General features: G+C 43.2%; 2 protein-coding genes across 4 annotated transcripts in view; one reads left to right on the top strand and one right to left on the bottom strand.

Annotated features, from left to right (window-relative positions):
• EMP1 (epithelial membrane protein 1) overlaps positions 1–12,991 on the top strand; it is a 30,432-nt gene extending 17,441 nt beyond the window's left edge. Inside the window, exons 2-5 of one of the 2 annotated variants that reach the window (XM_083573872.1) lie at positions 1,592–1,710; positions 9,496–9,604; positions 9,725–9,865; positions 11,036–12,991. In XM_083573872.1, the coding sequence (XP_083429998.1) occupies positions 1,633–1,710; positions 9,496–9,604; positions 9,725–9,865; positions 11,036–11,196 (489 nt within the window). In that variant the 5' untranslated portion in view covers positions 1,592–1,632 and the 3' untranslated portion in view covers positions 11,197–12,991. Of the gene's footprint in view, positions 1–1,588; positions 1,711–9,495; positions 9,605–9,724; positions 9,866–11,035 lie in introns of both variants that reach the window. The other variant, XM_083573871.1, reaches the window with a different exon arrangement.
• GSG1 (germ cell associated 1) overlaps positions 1–20,341 on the bottom strand; it is a 114,142-nt gene that overhangs the window by 72,076 nt on the left and 21,725 nt on the right. The gene's annotated exons all lie outside the window — the stretch shown is intronic.

A 20,341-nucleotide genomic window follows, 5' to 3' on the forward strand; every position in this document is an offset into this window, starting at 1 on the left:
AATCCAGTCCCTTGTTATACCGCAATCTACTGAATCCCACATCACCTCTTGGAACTGGTATTTGGAGGCATTCAGCAGCCCAGCTCAACCTCCCCCTGAAGTCTCAGGTTTGCCATTTGGATGCTTGTCTGGATTTGGTCCTGGATGTCCAGATTCAGCAGTGGCGAGGAGACTTTTGCAGAGATATGGCCAGACTATTGACCAGAGCATGTGATAGGGAGCATGTGATTCCCATAATGATTCTGAGGGTGAGCTATGACCAATAAAGCAATCCATAAGTCTTAGGATTGAGTTACTTGAAATGCAATTTTCTTCCATATAAGCCTGATCAGGTTTTAAGATTTTCAGAAGAGGTATGTTCTGGAGCAGTTCAAGAGAGGGCCTTCTTGGTTACTGCTCCCAGGTTCTGTGACACCATGCCAAGGGAGGCCCATATCATTCCTTCTCTGATGACCTTCTGTCAGCAGGCAAAAATGTTTTTATTCATATGGGCCTTTGAACTCATAGGTTTTTATTGCCATTGTAAATATGTTGCAATTGAACTTGGTTTTTTTATCAGTTTTGCTTTAACTGATGTGCTTTACCTACCTTTTATGAATGTTTTTCATTTGTTATCATGTATTTTGAAGTGCATCTTGTTTCTGTGAGCTGTTTGGAGCACCATTTGGTGGGAAAGGCAAGACACAAATCTGAAACAAACAAATTAACAAATAAACAACACATAGCCAAATGGTAGAACAAACTGGATGAAACATGGGAGGCCCATAACTGGATGTCCTGATGTAATACAAGGATAGGCCACTCCCTTGAATTAATTGGTTGTAGAAGGGAAAACATGCAGGCACAACATGGGTGCCTGTATATTTTCCTTTCCATGGCTGATAGCAAGTAGCGATGTTGGGTGATGATGAGATTGTGTTAGGGCCAGGATAACCCCTGATCCAAACTGCCCCTTCTCTTGTATGCATTTAGAATAAGAAAATTATGTTGGGAGATCCAATCTTGGCATCTCCACGTAACATCTACACATGTGATGTGCTTAAGGATGTTTTGAGGGATGTGACAAGCAAAATTCTCTTCTTGACTCTGGCATTTACCCTTTTGCTTGAAGCACAAAGCTGAGATATGAAGTTCCAGGAGATCATGGTGGAGCAGGATCTTGTGGTGTGAATAAAATGGGGGGGAGAACACCATGTAGCTACCCTGAGCACATTAGAAGGAGGGTGGGGTAACATGTAATTTCAAAAGTGTATCTTTTATTTCTAAAATTCTCATACCTATAAACTTTCTTTGAAGCTGTAAACGCATTCAATCTAATTTTCTACACATCCCTCGTTTCTCCACAAACCGGCTTTTAATTTCCTGAAAAACGAGTTGCAGTACTTACAGTGCCTCAAAAGCATTTCAGGGTAATTAAAAAGAGGATTTGCTCGCATTTGCAGAACCAAGGTGTTGATTTTGTCACTGCCATGGGTTTAAGACAAGTGCCTTTCATTTATTGAAGATACACAGTGATTTTTTAAAAAACAATGTTCTTTTGATTCAGCACCGGGTTTCATATGCTGCTGTCTGTCTGTTTTCTCCCCAGTAGACTTCTCTGCATTGGAGAGACCCTTGCCGTGAGGAGCCAAGATGTTGGTACTACTGGCTGGTATTTTTGTGGTCCACATTGCCACGGTCATCATGCTCTTTGTCTCCACCATTGCCAATGTAAGTAGCAAGCAAGACTTCCCCAATGGCCATTCCTTGGGCAACACGGACAGGGCCTTTTGATCTCCTCCAGTTTGACACAGAATAAGGGAATAAAAGCATCAAAGGCTCTCACGCTGAAGGTGCTGGCCATTCTTTGGAGACAAACTCCAGAGGATAGGTCTGGAATCTATGGGGCGGAAGCAGATTTCAGCTAAATGTTAGGAGAATCTTCCTAACAGCAAATGCTGTTTGACAACAGACCCACAGCAGGTGGGGTAGACAAGGCCCTTTTTTCACTGAGTTGTTGCATCCTGTATTGCAGATCATACATGGAACTGGACTAAAAGGTTGCAGGTTTGATCCCCGTTAGGAGCAGCTCCACATTCCTGCACTGCAGGGGGTTGGACTAGAACTAGATGATTCTTAGAGTCCCTTCCAACTCAAAGATTCTATGCTTCTATCTCCTTGGTCCCATCCAAGTCAACCATCTATGATAAGGGCTAATTCGGTGAGGCTAACAATAGGCTTTTGTGCTGATATAGCTCCAGAAGACAAATCACCTCCAGAAAAAATGTCAGAAAATTTCCTTGAATTTTATATGGCTTAAGGTGCCTCTATTTGCATAACTGGCCCTTGAAACCTATTGCAACAAGTCACACCCTGAGAAATGGAGGGACATTATCTATTTGTCAACTGAAACAAACCAGCAATTCAAGGCTGCCTAAAGGCATGAAATGGTGATGTTTTCACACTCCTGTCCTGAAGTGAGAAACACCCGGGCACACCCCACTCAAAAACCAGTTGAGTGAGTGGAATTAACACATAATCGCTTTGAGGTGTTTTACCATCCCACCTGCCAGACAGTCTGCTATATAATTATACAGTATTTCCATGCTCGTCTGTTTCTGGAATTAGAAAATATTCTCATGAAGTGATTGGGCAAAGCCGAGTACAAGAGGAAGTTAGAGGGTATTATTCAATGCTGTGATTTGTAATAGAAATCTAGACTGATCCCCACTTGCCCAAACCAGAATGCTATAACCCACTCTCAACAAAATTGCAGGGTCTCTCTGATTTTTCAACTGCATATCGAGAGAGGCAGCATAAAAGGAAACAGTTTATGTTTTTTAAAAAAATTAAAATAATAATAATTAAAAATTAAAACAAATTAATAAAACATAAAACAAGTGGAAATAACAAAAATAAATACATTTATCTATTAAAATTTAATCCACCTTAGATAGATAGTTATATATGCTGCAATATGTGTCAACGTGATTGCTATCATATGAATGTGGGTGCAGACAAACCCAGATGCATTTTGTGGGTGTCCAAAAACACTTCAATTCTCAGGCCCTGAATGTTGATTTGATTTGACACTGAGCAGATTTTGGACATTCCCCTATAGCATTTACTCAGTGGCTTTCCTCACATGCAATGCTAGATCAAACTGGCTTACCGTGAAAGTGGGCTGTTGCACAGTAAATGAAGCAAGGCTTAGCTCTTCCCTTGCTCCTGGAGCTGCCACACTACTAAGAGTTACGCTATGGTTTGCATTACTTGTGAACCTGAGCTCGTGGTTAGTTAGTTTCACTCCCAAGCAAACCACAAGCTGTAACCAATATTTGTTCTCTGCTTAGAATGATTGTTTCATTATGGTACTGCTCCCTAGTGGACACAAGTAGATATAGGGAACATGGATACCTCTTGGCACAGCATGCTCTCTTCAGGCATTAAGCTTATGGTTATGGAGAACACACAAGTCCCCCTTTCCCCTGGCATTGACCTTTACAGAGGAAGCAAGAGACGGAACCTTTGCATGTATAGACTTCCATAACATTCATAAGCCCAGTTGCTCAAGGATCTAGAACATGGGTAGACAAACTAAGGCCCGGGGCCCGGATCTGGCCCAATTGCCTTCTAAATCCGGCCCGCAGACGGTCCAGGAATCAGTGTGCTTTCACATGAGTAGAATGTGTCCTTTTATTTAAAATGCATCTCTGGGTTATTTGTGGGGCATAGGAATTCGTTAATTCACCCCCCCAAAAAATATATAGTCCGGCCCCCCACAAGGTCTGAGGGACAATGGACCAGCCCCCTGCTGAAAAAGTTTGCTGACCCCTGATCTAGACTGTGAGGAGCCTGCGGATGTGGAAGCTCCCTCCTTCCTCCCAAACATTTAAGCTGCATGTGCTGATGTTAAGGGGAGAACCTGCATCATAAGGCTGTGCTCACATACAGTGCAGATTCCAGAATAAGGAGTATAGCAGCTGAAGAGGGCTACTCTCATCTTCACCAAACTCTCAAAGCAGAACAGCTAAATCCACCTCAAATGTTATTACAGAACATCCCCTTTCAAAAAACAAAAGGCATGCTATTTAACTGATTGGGCTGAAGCATTTTAGATGCTTCAGTTCATTATTTATCAGTCCTGCCTACATCCAAGGCATACACAAAATAATAGATGATTAATAGAATATCAGGAATATATGTTTGGCTTGTTGCACTAAATCCTGTTGATCTGTGTGATGATTAAAATGAATAGGTAGGGAATGGTTTATGCCAACATGTGTGCTCCTGCTAGCTGTATCCAACAACTGATGCTTTCAGATCAAAGACGATGTTGTGCCATGAATGAGAATTGTCTGCAAATCCAGTAGAACAGATTGTAAAATATATTTGCAAGTCTATTACCTGCATACATGCAGCTATCCGATACTTTAAAGATGCTAACAGTCAAAGGTTTGGTTGACTCAGATTTCCTTAGACACTCTGAAGTGTGAGCTTTAATAAGCAAATGCAACATGAAAGGCCGAGCTTTTCAGGAAAGCAAGCAGTCGTGCATCTTTGCAAAAACCCACAATGACACATGGAGAATGGAGAGTTTCAAGTGCCGCATCGTAGACAGGACTACAAAGCATCTTGTTCAAAGCTGTGCCCTACCTCCTGCCCCAAAGGGAGGTCCTTCAGTCTACCCATCCTCCCCAGGTCAACCTAAATTTGCCACAGGCTGAAGTGGCATTAAATGCGGATAATTTGTCTCTTTTTTTCAAATTTGGCATTAAGTGGGCCATTTTCCTTTTCTCAGGGATGGAGGCTGATATTAGCAGAACTCTTGGGCGGGTGACATCCAGACCCAGTGATTTGTTCATCTGTCCATGAGGTCTAGACCAGCCTTTCCCAACCTGGTGCCCTCCAGATGTTTGGGCCTACAACGTCAATCAGCCCTTCAATCGAAGCATTTGGGGGGCACCAGGTGACATCAATAGGGAAAGGGAGAGGGGTAGCCAAGGCTGCCCTTGGCTTCAAGCTGCTGGGGACAAGCTGATTTATTGTGTTTCTAGTCAAGAAATTATTACTTGCACAGCTAAAGTTGGAACTGCTTAGATATTCCTATACACTCTCTGATGTTCTTTCTAACTTATCACCGTCATTGCTTTACCAGCTAATGTTTAAGGCTGCTTAAGCAGTTCCTCTGGAGAAACCTGGAAAGAAGAGTGTCTGCGTTGGGCTTTAATAAAACAACTGCATCCTCTTCCCTTCAGTTGCTGAACTAACACACTCTCACCTTCCTTGCCTTTTTAGCTGCCACATAAGCACTTTGGCTTTTAGGAGGTACACCCCAAAGGCACATTTGTGGTTAAGCAGACGGACTCCTAAGGAATTTGCTTTTTGCAAATTCCAATGCAATCAGTATCTTCTGAACCAAATGTATGGACAGAAACATAGATATTCATTGGCTTTCACGCTACCCAAGTTGTTCCTCTTCGCTCAATCCTGTTCCCCAATCAAAATATGTTTTAAAATGCATGTTTGAAGGGGAAATACATTTAAATGGGATTTGTTTGTGCAGATTTCCTTTTTTAAAAACCCCCAAAAAGATTAATGCAGAAACTAGACAGAACAGACTTATGGGGGGGGTGCATAAGAAAGTGAAACAGACCAAGAACAAACTGATTCTCTCATGTCTATCTGAGTGGCAGCATCTTCAACATGTGTGTGGTGGTAGATGCTTAGGACAAACCAGCATGGGCTGGAAGTCAAGGTTTTGGCTGCAACTGCATACCCTCCAACATTTCTCCAATGAAAATAGGGACATCCTATGCCATAAGGATAATTTTACTATTTATACCCCACACATCTTACTGGGTTGCCCCAGCCACTCTGGCCAACTTCCAACATATATAAAAACATAATAAAACATTAAATGTTTAAAAAACCTTCCCTATACAGGATTGCCCTCAGATGGCTCAGGGTTCGGATAACTCCATACCTTCAAACATTTCTCCAATGAAAATAGGGACATCCTAAGGAAAAGCAGGATGTTTTGGGATGAAATCAGAAACCGGGACGGCTTCTCTAAATCAGGGATGTCCCTGGAAAATAGGGAAACTTGGAGGATCCACCACTGCCACCATCCCTGCTGGGTATGTGAACAGGCCCTTACAGTCGAAGACCAAGACCTACGTTTTCAGACCAGTTTTAGTACAAAAACACTTCATCAACTTGCTGCACAAATCAAAAGAAGTGAGCCCATAAAATGAATGGACAAACTAAGCCCTATATACAGTGTGATGTCCACCCCACACCTATGGTCAATAAATAGCAGATGTGCATCATCAAACAGGTTTTCCTTGGGGGTGAAATTCCCAGTAACGTTTCTATTGCCATTGCAGACAATTGTGATTACTTCAATCAAGTTACGATACGGTTGATAGTGTATTGTTGGAAAATTAGCTCCAAAGTATAGTAATCTCCACTGTGGTCGGTCTATGTCACACACTTTAGATACCTATTTGAAAATGACCCAAAGCAGCTTGTGGACTATGAGGCAACTCATGATCTTAATTAGACAAATGTCAGTAGCAAATAGAATGATAAGCACAATCTTCACAAAATAAGCAATCAAGGGGTATAAATCCTGCCCTCTAATTTCCTTTGCAATTAAGCAATCCTTGGGCATGCAGGAAGTATATGTCATTTTAGGAATTTTGGTGAAGGATTTGAAAAGCTTATCTGAGATCAGAAAAACAGAAATTTATATGGGGCCCTTCCATGTCTCCAGGGTGACTCAGTTGAACACGGTCTAGAGAAGACTGGTGGTTTAAATGACTTACACCCAGTCCTGAATTAGTAAGCCTGCTAACTACAAAGTAAACCCCACTGGATTTGCTGGGGCTGATTTCAGAGTAGCTGGTACCACTGACTTGTCATGAGAATGCAAAGGCCCTTCTGCATTCTGCTCTTGGCTGCTCAAGCTAACCTAGAGCTGCTCCTTTGCTTTAGTTTATGATGACCCCTGCTGGAAAGTCCTGTCTGAGAACAGGCGGCCATTTATTTATTTTGAAAAAACAAGCCATTGGGAAACATTGAACAACAACAGGAAAGGCCTCCTGAAGCCAAAGAGATCAGGAAACCGCAGTGAGTTTTCTCAGCACTCTGTTGTTCCAGAGTTTGGCACAATTCCTGTCTCAGCGGAGATCCGAGGGAACAGACGTCTGTGGTCTGTGTACTGCCCAGAGAGAGGCTTGGGAAGATTATAGTCACTCCCAGAAAATGATTACCTTTTCAGAAGCAGCTTCTTGCCCTTTCAGCAGGGCACTGAACTTGGGAAGAATGCCGGGATACCCTTATATACATCATGGGTAACCAGCTGCGAGGACTGTTTAAGGGCCTTGTCAGAAGTGTGATCCAATGGGAGCCCACATCCATTGAACCATGCAGCACATGTAGAGTGATTCCAAGAGTTAGATGCCCATTTCCAGAAATGATCTGAGACATTGGTGCATCACAGCACCACCATTATCACCACAATATAAATATATGGTAAAATAAATAAATGAAGAAATAGGTCCCTAAATGCAGAGGCGGAGCTAGCTGCTCTGGCGTCCAGAGCGGCACACATGCTGTGCACCTTGGGGCGGGGCTAGCTGCCCTTGGGGGCAAGGCGAGCATCCCAGGGGGGTGCGTGTGGCGATGTCACCCCCCCAGGGATGACACCCAGGGCGGGTTGTACCCACCACAACCCCCTTACAATGCCCAATGCCAATGCCCAAATGTATGTTTGGCTTCCAAGTAGATCTGGGTCTGAAAAAGCTGAAGACTGCCATTCAAAGATAAACAGAACAAAAGGATCGATTTTCAGCTTGGTAGTTGTAAGAGTTCCCCAACAGCCACCATGGACAAAAGCAACTCATAAGGAGCACTTAAGCAATAGCCTCTGAAAAAGGTCATCCACCTTTTCAAAATCACACACATCCACCAACAGATTACGGAATGGCACATCTCATGGATTCAGATCATAACCCTCATGCTGCGGCATAATTTCCAGATACTTCTTTATTATTTATGCATTTATTTAAAATATTTATATACTGCTTTTCTATTAAATTATCCCAAGGGGCTTTCAATAAAAAATTCATCGCAGAACAATAACAATCCATCACAAATAATAAAAACTTCTGTCCAAGCTGGCATCATACAGATGATTCATTTGGAGGACTGTTCATGAGATGTGCCAAATGATCTTCTCAGAGCTTCTGAGTAATCATTCCTAGAGTGGGGGGTGGGGGGTGGGGTGAGCTAATCTGTGGTCATCTACAGATGTTGCTGTATTTCATCTCCCATCTTTCCTGATCATTGGCTATTTTGGCTGGGACTGATGATGGGAGTTGGAGTCTAACAATATTTCCCAAGCCTTTTTGAATCTCACACCAATCAGCTTTAAGCCACATCTTACTTTTCCTCCTAGCAAAGTATTTGGCTACATCTCTATCTGACCCACAGAACTCTGCTTTTTATTATTATTTTCCTGTGTGTTTGCTACTATATTCAAAATTTCTATTCTGCTCATATTATTGACTCTACTTTTGTGATATTTTTGTGTGCTCACATCAGTATTTGAGCAGACTGTACCTAGGGGTTGGGTAGGTTGGCGCCTGGCAAGGGCACAAGTGCAAGGCCACCCATCCCCACACTCCCTGGCATGCTTCTCTGGGTGAGGTATGCAGGCTCCTCTGGGCATCTTGGCGGAGGAATTGGGTCACTGGCATGGGTCATTGCAGTAGCCGTGTGGGATCTCCTCCCCAGTCGACCAGTGGTGCTATTAGAATTGTGAGTGAAGTGCCCAGTGGAGCTTGGAGGAAAGAAATATGAAGAGAGCAGGTGAGAGTTACAGGAGGAGGAAAAGGGGAGGGAGGGGGCAGAAGGGAAATCAGTGAGTGGTGTGAGGGAGGCAGACAGGCAGATAGATGGACCAATTGAGGAGGAGGAGGAGGAGGAGGAGGAGGAGGAGGAGGAGGAGGGGAGGTGGAGCAGAGCACACCTGACCTCAATGGCTGTGGATGAAGTCGCTAGTGGAGCGTGAAAGGTGAAAAAAGCAAACTTTTCCATTTCTGGTCCATGATCTCTCCTGGCTTCAGAGGTGCTAATGCAGCTCCTTGCCAAGCATGCAAGGGAGCCTAGGTACACCTCTGAATTTGAGTGAACGATTCCCCTGCCCCTGTCACAAACAGTTTGAATGAGCAAAAGTTCATACATGTATGCACATTTTCCATGTTGTACACTGATGTCAGATTTCTGGCAGTATAACTCAGAAACCTTTTTGTTGCGAAAAACAAAAAAAGAGGCAACCATTTTTGGATATAATAATAATATAAATCACAATACCTTGTGAATAGTGACACTTCTAGAAGGGCATTGCTGAACTTGCCGAGGTTTTCCTTTCTAGATTTAGCCTGGCAAGCTGCTTTTCTTGAAGGGAAGCAATAAAAAACATTCACATCTCTTCTGTTTTGCTTTTAGGTCTGGATGGCAGGTCAGGCTCAATCGGGCATAACAAACTCCTCAGGCCTGTGGCTTCAGTGTATAAACGGGGTTTGCGAGGATCTTCGTTTTGAAGAAGACGACCTCAGTAAGTGTCCATTTACTTTCATCTGAGTAATGTGCACTGTTTGAAACAACAGTCATGTATTTTGACAAGGATTGTGACTTCACGTTCACACCTTTTTCTCTCTCTTCCGTGTGTCACTAGATGCACTCAAGGCAGTGCAAGCCTTCATGATCCTCGCCATCATCTTTTCCTTTGTCTCCCTGGTCATGTTTGTGGTGCAGCTCTTCACGATGGAGAAAGGAAAGCGCTTCTACATGACAGGAGCCATTATGCTGGTTTGCTGTAAGTGAGGCAAATGCAGAATGTGCTGCTTTGTTTTGTTATGCTCTCACAGGAATTGTGAATTATTTCCCATGGGCTCAAGTTGGTTACAATTAGGGAAGCTTGAGAAATTTGTTCTTCGGAAATTTTGACCTGATCTATGTCCTCTTTGGGGGTACAGGGTCCAAAATTTGGACCCTGTACCCTGGGGGTACAGGGTCCAAAATTTAATTGCTAGCCACACATGTATTAAAATTTGAACCGGTGAAGTTTCCCCTGTATTTCAAACTAGAAAAAGCTTAACCTATGGAATTTCTGCCTGCATAAAAACCCTTCTTTCCCCCAGTGCCAACCCTAAACCCAAAACTTGACTACAATCTTGTACTCATCTACTTGGGAATAAGCACAATTAAAACACAAAGAGACTTACTCCTGAGTTGAAAGGAATACCATTGTTCTGTCAGTTAACTATACAGTATATTCTTAACGAGTGCCTTGTCTTTAGCTACTGCATAGCAGGAGACACGTCCAGGCCTCTTTGCAAAGTTTTCACCTTTTGCATTTGCCATGCCACAGGGAAAAACTTAATATCCACCCACACTTACTGTGTGCTGGTATTTCCAGGAAAGAACTTATAGGGAGTACAGTACCTGATCTTAGATTAATCCACAACAGTGCACCCTGTCTTACTGGGGGGAAAGGAAGTGCAAACTACAAAGATTCTAAGAACTAGAAAAATTTTTAGAAGCAGGAAAAGTGAAATAAAAGGGGAAAGGAAAACCTCAGGTATTCCTATCTCCTGCTGACTAAACAACTGACACATAAATCACAGCACCTACTTCACTACTTAGCTAAAAGTATTGCAAGGCAGTAGCAGTCATTCTGACTGATTTCACAGAAATCAGTTAGAAGGGTACATGCACATTTTGCCTTATAACTTTCTTTCTACGAAGGCTAGAGACTTACTTTTTGTATGAAATGAAAACTCAGAACCTGGGCTCCCTTGCTGGCTGTGTGCCTGGTACATAAGTGCCTCCTGTACATGCCTCTCCAAGTAAATTACTGAGATAATCATGGGGCAGGGGTGCTATTCATGATGATCTTTGGGCTAGAAGCAGAATTCATGTTGAAAAAGAGTCACTTGTGATCATTTGGATGGACCAAAGGTTTATTCTTTCTTTCCCTCCACAGGGCTGTTCATTCTGATCTCCGTCTCCATCTACACGGCCCGATTTCCACAATACTTCAAAAGTAGTCTAGACCACCATGGCTACTCCTTCATACTTGCCTGGATCTGCTTCTGCTTCAGTTTCATCGTTGGGATTCTGTATCTTGTGCTCAGAAAGAAATGAGGGGAGCAGGGGAGAAACTGGGAGGGCAGATTTGAAATATGGGGGGCTTGTGGGAGGGATGCGAAGTTGCTTTGCTATGAGAACTGTTTGCCCAAAGACATGAATCCATACACTGCTCACCTAACGTGCCCAATCACAGAAATAAATCAGGGAGAGAGGGAGAGAGATTGAGCAGTAGACTTTCCACTGTCACAGATCCTGACACCAGGAATGTGCTTGAAGAACCAAATAGCCAGATCTTATCTCTTTTCGCAGAAACTAACATGTGCATCCCATCTTAAAGGACCTTGACGTTCTGCCTCACTTCAGAAAATCTGGAAAAGTTATAAGGTGCAGCTTTCTTCCTTAAATTTTAGCAGCTATGATATGCTTCCCAGTGATTTCCATTGGGGAGAACATTCCCACTCAATCTAGAAGGTGTAGTGCTGGGACAAGGGCTGAGCATGTCAGGGACGCTGGGGCAGAACCCTGCCTCCCTTTTCTTGACATGCAAACGACACACAACGTAGGCATGCCTTGACTGACATAAAGCCAAATTCCAGCATTAAAACCACTGCAAGCCACTTTTTTTTTTAAAAGACACTTCCATCACCATCTCATTTCCCCAGAAACAGACTTGCTGCTGCTGAGGAGATCAGAGGGGAAACAACCAGCAGGGAATGAAAAGAGGGGTGAATGTGGGTGGCAGAAGGTAGGGCAGGGGAGAGGAAGGCAGGCAAGGACCTTAATTATGTGGAATAGAGTTATTAGGGCTCTGATGAATGTCGTTAGAGTGTGACTTTCCATTAGAGCCCACTGTGTACCTATTTAACACAGCTGCACTAGGAAGATCAGATGGAGCCCCCATGTTGCCACCAAATGGTTAGGTCTGTGATGTGTGTATTCGACAAGCAGTAAGTTTGAAAGGTCTGCTTGCAGTCAGATCTTTTGAGGCATTCAACTTAGGCTCATGGGACCAAGCACCAAATTGGATTTTATTTCTTTTCATCTATAGGCAATAGGCAACTTTCTCTTGGTTGTCACATAGAATAGGGTTGGGGGTTGTTTTTTAGAATAGGGTTTTATAATATCAGACTTGCCTTGGCACTATAATGTATACCTTAGAAAAGCCTTAAACTAACTATCACCCGTTTATTTCTTTGCTGCTTTTCTGCGGTAAACCATGCCCACGGCAGCAGACCTTGCATCCCACAAGAAATGTTGCATATGACTTAGAGCAGTGCTCCAGACACAGGATTCTGCCTAGCTGAATGGAATCGGAGAAGGGCCTTCACTCTGTTGTGTTGGTTTTAATTCCTCACTCCCCGCCCCCATGCCATCATCTCATATAACATCTCCCAGGGCATGAGAAGTAGTTCAGCTAATTAAATGTTGCAAACGGAAGGCCAAGCAGGAAATGGAAAGAATTATTATGCCATCGTGACTGTCTGCATCAGGGTTTTCAACCCTTTTGGTCTTGCCATTTAGATCACTTAGGATAATGCGTGGAAACTATGAACGTTAAGAGGCTGTCGCTCTCACTGCCTTGCTCCACTCCAGTCACGTGAAACGGGGAGAGACAAATTCAAGGCTGCAAGTTTAGTATCAACAGTATTTTTCTTCTTTCTTTTGTTACATTCTCCCCCCATGTACAACTTTTGTAATTTGGTGGCTACATCCTTCTATTGTACTTGCTGTTTCTTGAAGTTTGTTTCGTGTGTGGTCTTTGTAAATATTTTGATACAACCATTCCTAACTGTAGGGATATATTAAAGACAAAAATGACAATAATCCAGTTCCCGTTATCAGAAACAAAGAGTCTTGCTGGAATTGATTTCTTTCTGCCATATATGAATGTTGTTGTTTTCCCCTGGCTGCATCAAGTTTGATTTCAAATATGGGCTGCCTGACTATCTGTGGTGGCACGACCACATGGCTGGGTAATTCAGAGAACTGATGTCAGGAGCTAGCAGAATATAAAGGCTAAACCACATGTAGAGTACAGTGGTACCCCGGCTGACGAACTTAATCTGTTCCAGAAGTCCGTTCTTAAACCGAAACCATTCTTAAACCGAGGCGTGCTTTCCCTAATGAGGCCTCCTGCCGCTGTTGCCCTTCCACCGTTCAAATTCCATTATTAGACCTAGGTAAAGTTCTCAAACCGGGACACTACTTCCTGTTTTGCGAAGTTCATAAACCAAATCGTTCTTAAACAGGACTGTTCTTAAACCGAGGTATCACTGTATCACTTAAACCAAGGCAACTACACTGTACACCACAGGTCAATGGTGCTGGTCGTGGGGGAGAAACCACAGATCTTTTGTGCAGCTTGGAGAATTTCAGGCCTCTAGTCCTTGTGGCTGTGAGGGGAAGTTTAAAATACATTGTGAGAGTATGCCAAAAGCTACAAACCAAAGCAAAGCCAATGTACTGTGTTTTTCAAAACTAATCATTTCAAAGCATACTTCATGATACTGGTGGACCAAAATCTCCTCAAGATATTTGGGGTCTGTAATGCCTCACTTTTAGTCTCCCCACTCATGTTTTTTGAGGGCCCAGATTTCATGAGTCCCAAGCTTAAAGGCTTCAAAGTATTGTGTTGTTAAATAAGAGGTTTCACTCTTATTTTGTAACACAATGCCTTCAATTATGTTGATGTAGCAGTTAAGATATGGAGGTGTTAACCATTCCTTGGTTTTCTATTCAAAACTCCAGGAGGTTTGTTGCTGCCTGTAAGGTAAAAAAGGTAAAGGACCCCTGGACGGTTAAGTCCAGTCAAAGGCGACTTTGGGGTTGCGGTGCTCATCTCTCTTTCAGGCCGAGGGAGCTGGCGTTTGTCCACAGACAGCTTTCTGGGTCATGTGGCCAGCATAAATAAACTGCTTGTGGCACAACAGAACACCGTGACGGAAGCCAGAGTGCACGGAAATGCTATTTACCTTCCTGCCGCAGCAGTACCTATTTATCTATTTGCACTGGTATGCTTTTGAACTGCTAGGTTGGCAGAACAACGGGAGCTCATCCCGTCATGGGGATTCGAACTGCCAGCCTTCTGATTGGCAAAGCCCAAGAGGCTCAGTGGTTTAGACCACAGCGCCACCCGCGTCCCACGCTGCCTGTAAGGCCCAAAAGAACCAGTGTGCCCTTAAATAATTCAAATGAATTTCATTTTTGGATTATTAAGAGGAGAACAAAAGTCAAATATGGAAAACTGCTGCTTGTGAACCACACCCAAGTTATGGGATTTATTGTTTTGGGCAACAGGGAGAAATCACGGTGGCTATAATTATGAAGGTAACACTTAGTGTTATAAGCAAAAATAGCCTCTAGCATTGTTTTGTAAAGGCTTGTGCAAGAATTAGCCGATGAATTCACACAGTTCTATAATCAGCAGGTTCTCGTGTTTCCAAGGCACAGGATTTGCACAAATGGAAGAATGGCTTTGAATTTGCTTCCAAGCTTTCTGAAGGGAATTCAGGCAGCATTCCAGGTTAGGTGTGAAACAGCAGGAGACATCTTCTGCTTCCATATGGGCACCTTTCAATACAACCCACTCAATACCACTGCATGGATCTCCCCTGCTCCACCCACATGCAAAAAAAAAAGGTTAAATTGCAAAATCTCATATTCATAATTATAAGGGGTGGTTAATTCTTGGCCCCAAGTGCTCATAGCTCCAACCCTCAAGCTCTTTCCATTGTCCTCAAACCCATCTCCATCTCTTTGCCAACTACCTTGGCAAAAACACTACCTTCTGCACCCCCTGAGCGCTGCATGTTGAAGCATGCGGTGAAATTTCTTGCTTTCTTGGAGAATGAAAGCAACAACACATTCTGAACTGGTTTAAGTGCATACCATTGTATAGATCTCTCCTATGTGATTGGTGCAGACTATCAAATTTGGCAGATCCAGTTCTGGGCAAGGCAATCTGCTCTCATCCACAAAGGTACAGTAATAATAGTAATAATAATTTATTTCTACCCCACCCATCTGGCTGGGTCTCTCCAGCCACTCTGGGCGGCTTCCAGCAAAAGACTGAAAATATATTAAAACATCAGTCATTAAAAACTTCCCTAAACAGGGCTGCCTTCAGATGTCTTCTAAATGTCAGATAGTTGTTTATTTCCTTGACATCTGATGGGAAGGCATTCCACAGGGTGGGCGCCACTACCAAGAAGGCCCTCTGCCTGGTTCTCTGTAACTAGACCTCTGTGTCGGGGTTGAACGATGGGGGCGGAGATGCTCCTTCAGGTATATAGGAATGTATTTTAGTGGAGATTCATGATCTGTGGCTTCCTCAGCAGGGTAGAAGGAAACAGAGAAGGAGACAGGCATGCCTCATCAAAGATATATACACAATTAGCATTAGAAGACTGGGACAGGTTTTGGAACAGAATTAGTTAAGAAGACAAGCTCAGGGTGGTAATAGGAAATATTGAAAATATGGAGCAAGCCCAGCTAAAGAATAGTGCCTCAAATTCTGTGTAAAGTCCTCACAGTATGTTTAGTAAGAACCAGCCACTCTCAGTGGTCAACTAACTGGTGGCTTGGGGTAGTGAGGAGTAGCAGTGAGAGTTTTATTTAAGGTCATGTGGGCAACATCTGGCTAAAGCTGTCAGTAGTGAGGCTTCTGAATTTCATTGGGAGCCACCTTACTAGTAGTGGTCTCTGGACAGGACTTTGGGGCACAGATTCATCGCCCTACTCTGGGCCCTAATGAGCAGGAGGGCTCCAAATGCAGCAAGGCTGACTTACCACATGTTGAAGTAAGTGCCATCTGAAGAGGGGTGGACTGAGGTGTAAGGCCATTAAGTCCTAAAATGACCTAAGTGCACCACACTAAACCCTACCTTTCCCTCTGATAGCCTTGTCTGCTATCCTGCATTCATGATGTTTAGAAAGAGAGAGCTGTTGAGATCAGAAGAAACCTTATGGGAGCTGCCCTCAGAATGAAAGTTTAAATCTGCATACACACCATACATTTAAAGCACAATTAACTCACGTGGCATCCCCCAAAGAATCCTGAGGGCCGTAAGGATGATCTGTAGCTCTTTGGGTAGTAAAGTATAGTTCCCAGGCAGGTATTCCAGCTTGGGAAAATGCACACAGAGTACTTGTGTTGGAGACACATTTCCTCTTGCCAGGCAGTGATTCTAATCTTCTTAAAATTATCATGGGCTACAACCTGTCAGCAAACTCACTAGTCATTTTGTTTGGCTACGTAAAGGACTTCATCCTATAAGAAGTCATGGAAATAGCCTAAGTATTAATAGCTGCACATAGGACAATTTGCTCCTCCTGGAAAACAATACCAAGCCCCTACATTGGACGAGAGGGTTATGAGTGTATGGGATTTAGTAAATATGGATAAACTAACAAATATAATCAGGGTAAGTGAGAGTTGACAAGCTAATATGTATCTACTAAAAAATGGAGTTTGTTTGTGATGTATTGGTGTAATAATACACAAGAAGATATCCAACCACATATACTGGTAGAAATCTCGTAAATACCAGCATTGGAATATATAACAATTATTTATGAACGAGGAATGTATAAAGACTCCCTCTAATTTTTGTTCCTATTTATTTATTAAAGTTCCTTGTTTTTGTTGTTTTAGATACCTATGCATGTGCATATGGATGTAAATTCTCTTCTGCTTCATTTTAATGTTAGTATCTAATTTTGAAGCTTGCTGCATTAGTTGTATAATCAGCATAATCATTTTAAAAAAAAAACCATAAGAAAAGAACTCACCTTCCTAAGGGAAATGATCTTCCAGTGTACCCCATGTTTATATGTACTAATCACATTCTCAGTCTGTTTGTTGCCTAAGTTCTTGCCAAGCAACATGGTCACCAGCTGCATGCAATGTATGTAGTTCAGACTGAAGATGGGGATATCAAATGTCTGGATGCTTCCTCCAGGAAAGGCCCCTCCATGCACCTTCAAAACTACTACATCAGATGGGATGCAGTGCTACAGTCTTCTCCCTCCCATGCTAGCTTTGTATCTTCAGAGTGGTTTTGTGTTTCTTAATGTGGGAAAGCATTCAGATAGCGGATTCCATAGCTGCAGTCTCAGTTGGTACAATCCATCACATGAAGCTGCTGATAATCTAGACAGGCTCTTACAATCCACTTCTAAGCATGTTTATTGCAGTGGGACTGATTTCAAAACAAGCATGCTTCATTTCTAAAATGCCGTGGCACCTTACTTTAAAACACTGGTCTTCAGCTGGTAGGTCTGGACCCGCTAGAGCAGAGCTTTCCAAACTGTGTGTCGTGACATGTTAGTGTGTCCGCTGCAGTGTGTAGGTGTGTCACATGAATGCTCCCCGTGCTCCTTCCAGGGCTGGAAAGGGTTAATTTAACCTATGGTTTGCTAGTAAAACAGAATGACTGTTTTGTGAAATGATGCACGTCTAAAAAGTGTGTCACCAACATGCAAAGTTTGGAAAGCTCTGCACCAGAGGGTCCAAGCCCTGATCCAAGGTGGGTTATAGAGGAGCACCATACAAATATATGGTAAAAGATTAAGAAACAGGTCCCCAAGTGCAAGTTTGGGTTAAAAGTGAGACATAGATCTGGAAAGGCTATACAGTGGTACCTCGGGTCCGTACTTAACCTGAAACTGTTCTTAACCTGAAGCACCACTTTAGCTAATGGGGCCTCCTGCTGCTGTCGTGCCGCCGGAGCACAATTTCTGTTCTCATCCTGAAGCAAAATTCTTAACCTGAAGCACTATTTCTGGGTTAGCGGAGTCTGTAACCTGAAGCGTATGTAACCTGAAGTGTATGTAACCCGAGATACCACTGTATATACCTGCATTGAATTATTTTTGTATATTATGGTCCAGCCACTACAGGAATTGCATAGTGAAGCAGGGATCCTGAAGATTTAATAATTTCTGACCTACAATTTCCAAATCAGCGTTCCTCCTTCAAGTGCATCAGGGCAGGACCTGTGCTCTGTTGTTTTCACACAATGCCACTAGAGGTCAGGGGAAGACTAGCAATCATTTTTACCACTGATCAGTAACGTTCTGGTTTGGATTTGGCAGGTAGAAGCCAAGGAGCTCTGCCTTGACTGCCAATTACTGTAGAAACTGGCAACCTGTACTTCCTTCTGCAGTCATGTCCAAGGCTGCACATGCTTTGCTAGTGACCTTGAAAATGAAGGAACCTGTGTGGCTGATGCACCAGAGACTGCTTTGTGGGAGGCAGAATTGGAGGGTGTCCTCCAAATTTCCAGCAAAAGCACTCAAAGCATACTAGAAGTCTTCAGAACATCCTCCCAGGTCTTCCATGCAAATGCTGAAGCACCACATCTTCAGATACAAGGCAAGCACGTCAGAGTGAACAGAACCACATGGGAAAGAAGGAAGAACATTCAGCTGATACTACTCTCTTATATCTAACCAGCAGGAATACAATCGACAAGAGGCTGAGAAGTCAAGAGCTGCTTTAGTTTTAGTGTTGGTGCTCATGCATTTCATGAGGTAACTGTGATTGATCAACCCAAATAACCCAGAGCTCTTCATACATGCCTAGGAATAATGATTCCTTATATTTTGAACACTTTAAGGCTGGTTTTGTAACCCCACATGAAAAAGACAGTAAAGGTCTAGTGATTACATCAAAAGTTTAGCAGTATTAGTAGTAGAAGTAGGCCCCAGTTCCAAAATGCAGAGAATGGCTGGACATGCATAGCCTCAAACAGGTTGAGGGGAAAAACTGGGGTGCCGTTTTCCAGGATCCAAAATGGCTGCCATGCTCTTGTGCAAATAATAATAATAATAATAGGATGCCCCTGTTTTCCTGGCACAGTTGAGGGGTATGGCCAAGGCTTCCACTGGCAAGACACCCAAGGTCAACTATTGACCTGGCTTCCGGAGAGAATATTACAGAAAATGTCTAAGAATAGCTGAGAGAGCCATTCTAGTATTGTGCCCATCATGAAGGTCACTGGGTATTTTGGGGCCAGTCACTTTCTTTCAGCCTAACGTATCTCACAGGGGTTGCTATGACGATAAAAGGCGGGAAGAGCAGCATGTATACTATCTTGAGCTCCTTGGAGGCAAGGTGGAATAGACATTTAATACAAACATACACAAACCCACTCTCTTTCCTCCATCTCCTTTATCATCCACAGAGAAAATGGCCCCTTCTCTTTCTTTCTTTCTTTCTTCCATCCTGCCTCTTCTCTTATACCAGGATGAAAAAAGGGGAGACATAGAACAAGCAGCAGCAGCTGCCGGCCCTCCCCGCTGCCCCACGCTTAAGCCTAGGAAGAAAGAGGGTGAGTATTGTGAAACATTCATTGTTCAAATGCCACTCTGTCTTCTGGCGAAAGAAATATAATGGCACACCTAGCACCTAACCTGTTACATTGTTTTATACACACACACACATCCCACCGCTGCCCCCTACTGCCATCTCTTTCATCCCTTCATGTCCCTCTGCCCCTCCAAAAAAGATTCAAATATTCACTGTACAAAAGCCAGCACCTATGATTAGATAAGCCACTCTGGCTGCGGTCCATTCAGCCCACAATTACATGCACTTAAATCCCACTCATTCCAATGGGAGTTGGAATGTGAATAGCTGTGGGCTGGATTACATTCCTCCTGTTTTCATCAAAATGATGAGCAATCACTGAAGCCAATGGCAGTTATGGGGACATGGTGCAACCAAACACCAGATTGATGAGTCAGGCGCTGCAATTGAAGTACCCACATTTGGCAAATGAAAGAATCCCAGAATGTGCCCTTTTAAAGGATGCAGCCACGATTCAAAAATACTTTATTCCCCCCCCCCCCAAAAAAAACACCTCCACTTCACATGGCCCAGGAAAAACCTGCAGTTATTCTGCAGTAGTCTATGTTGGATATTTACTGTGAGGTGGGAGCCCCGTGGCAAAAACGACATTGAAATCACAAAGGGAAACAGCATCATTTTGAAGTATTCATTACTTCTTCGTGACCCATTTGCCAGTGATCAAAACAAAGAAAAATTGTTATTTTTAGTGTTCCTTAAGGGTCTAAATGAGCATTTTACAGAGAGGCAAGTCATGTGAGCTGCTGAATTGGTAGCATGCTAGTCTGTTGCAGTTGCCAATGGAAACCTTTGATACATTTACAGTACCCAGAACCCCTTTCCTCCGGT

The sequence above is a fragment of the Podarcis filfolensis genome, assembly GCF_964270895.1.
Source record: "Podarcis filfolensis genome assembly, chromosome: 10".
Lineage (NCBI taxonomy): Eukaryota > Metazoa > Chordata > Lepidosauria > Squamata > Lacertidae > Podarcis > Podarcis filfolensis.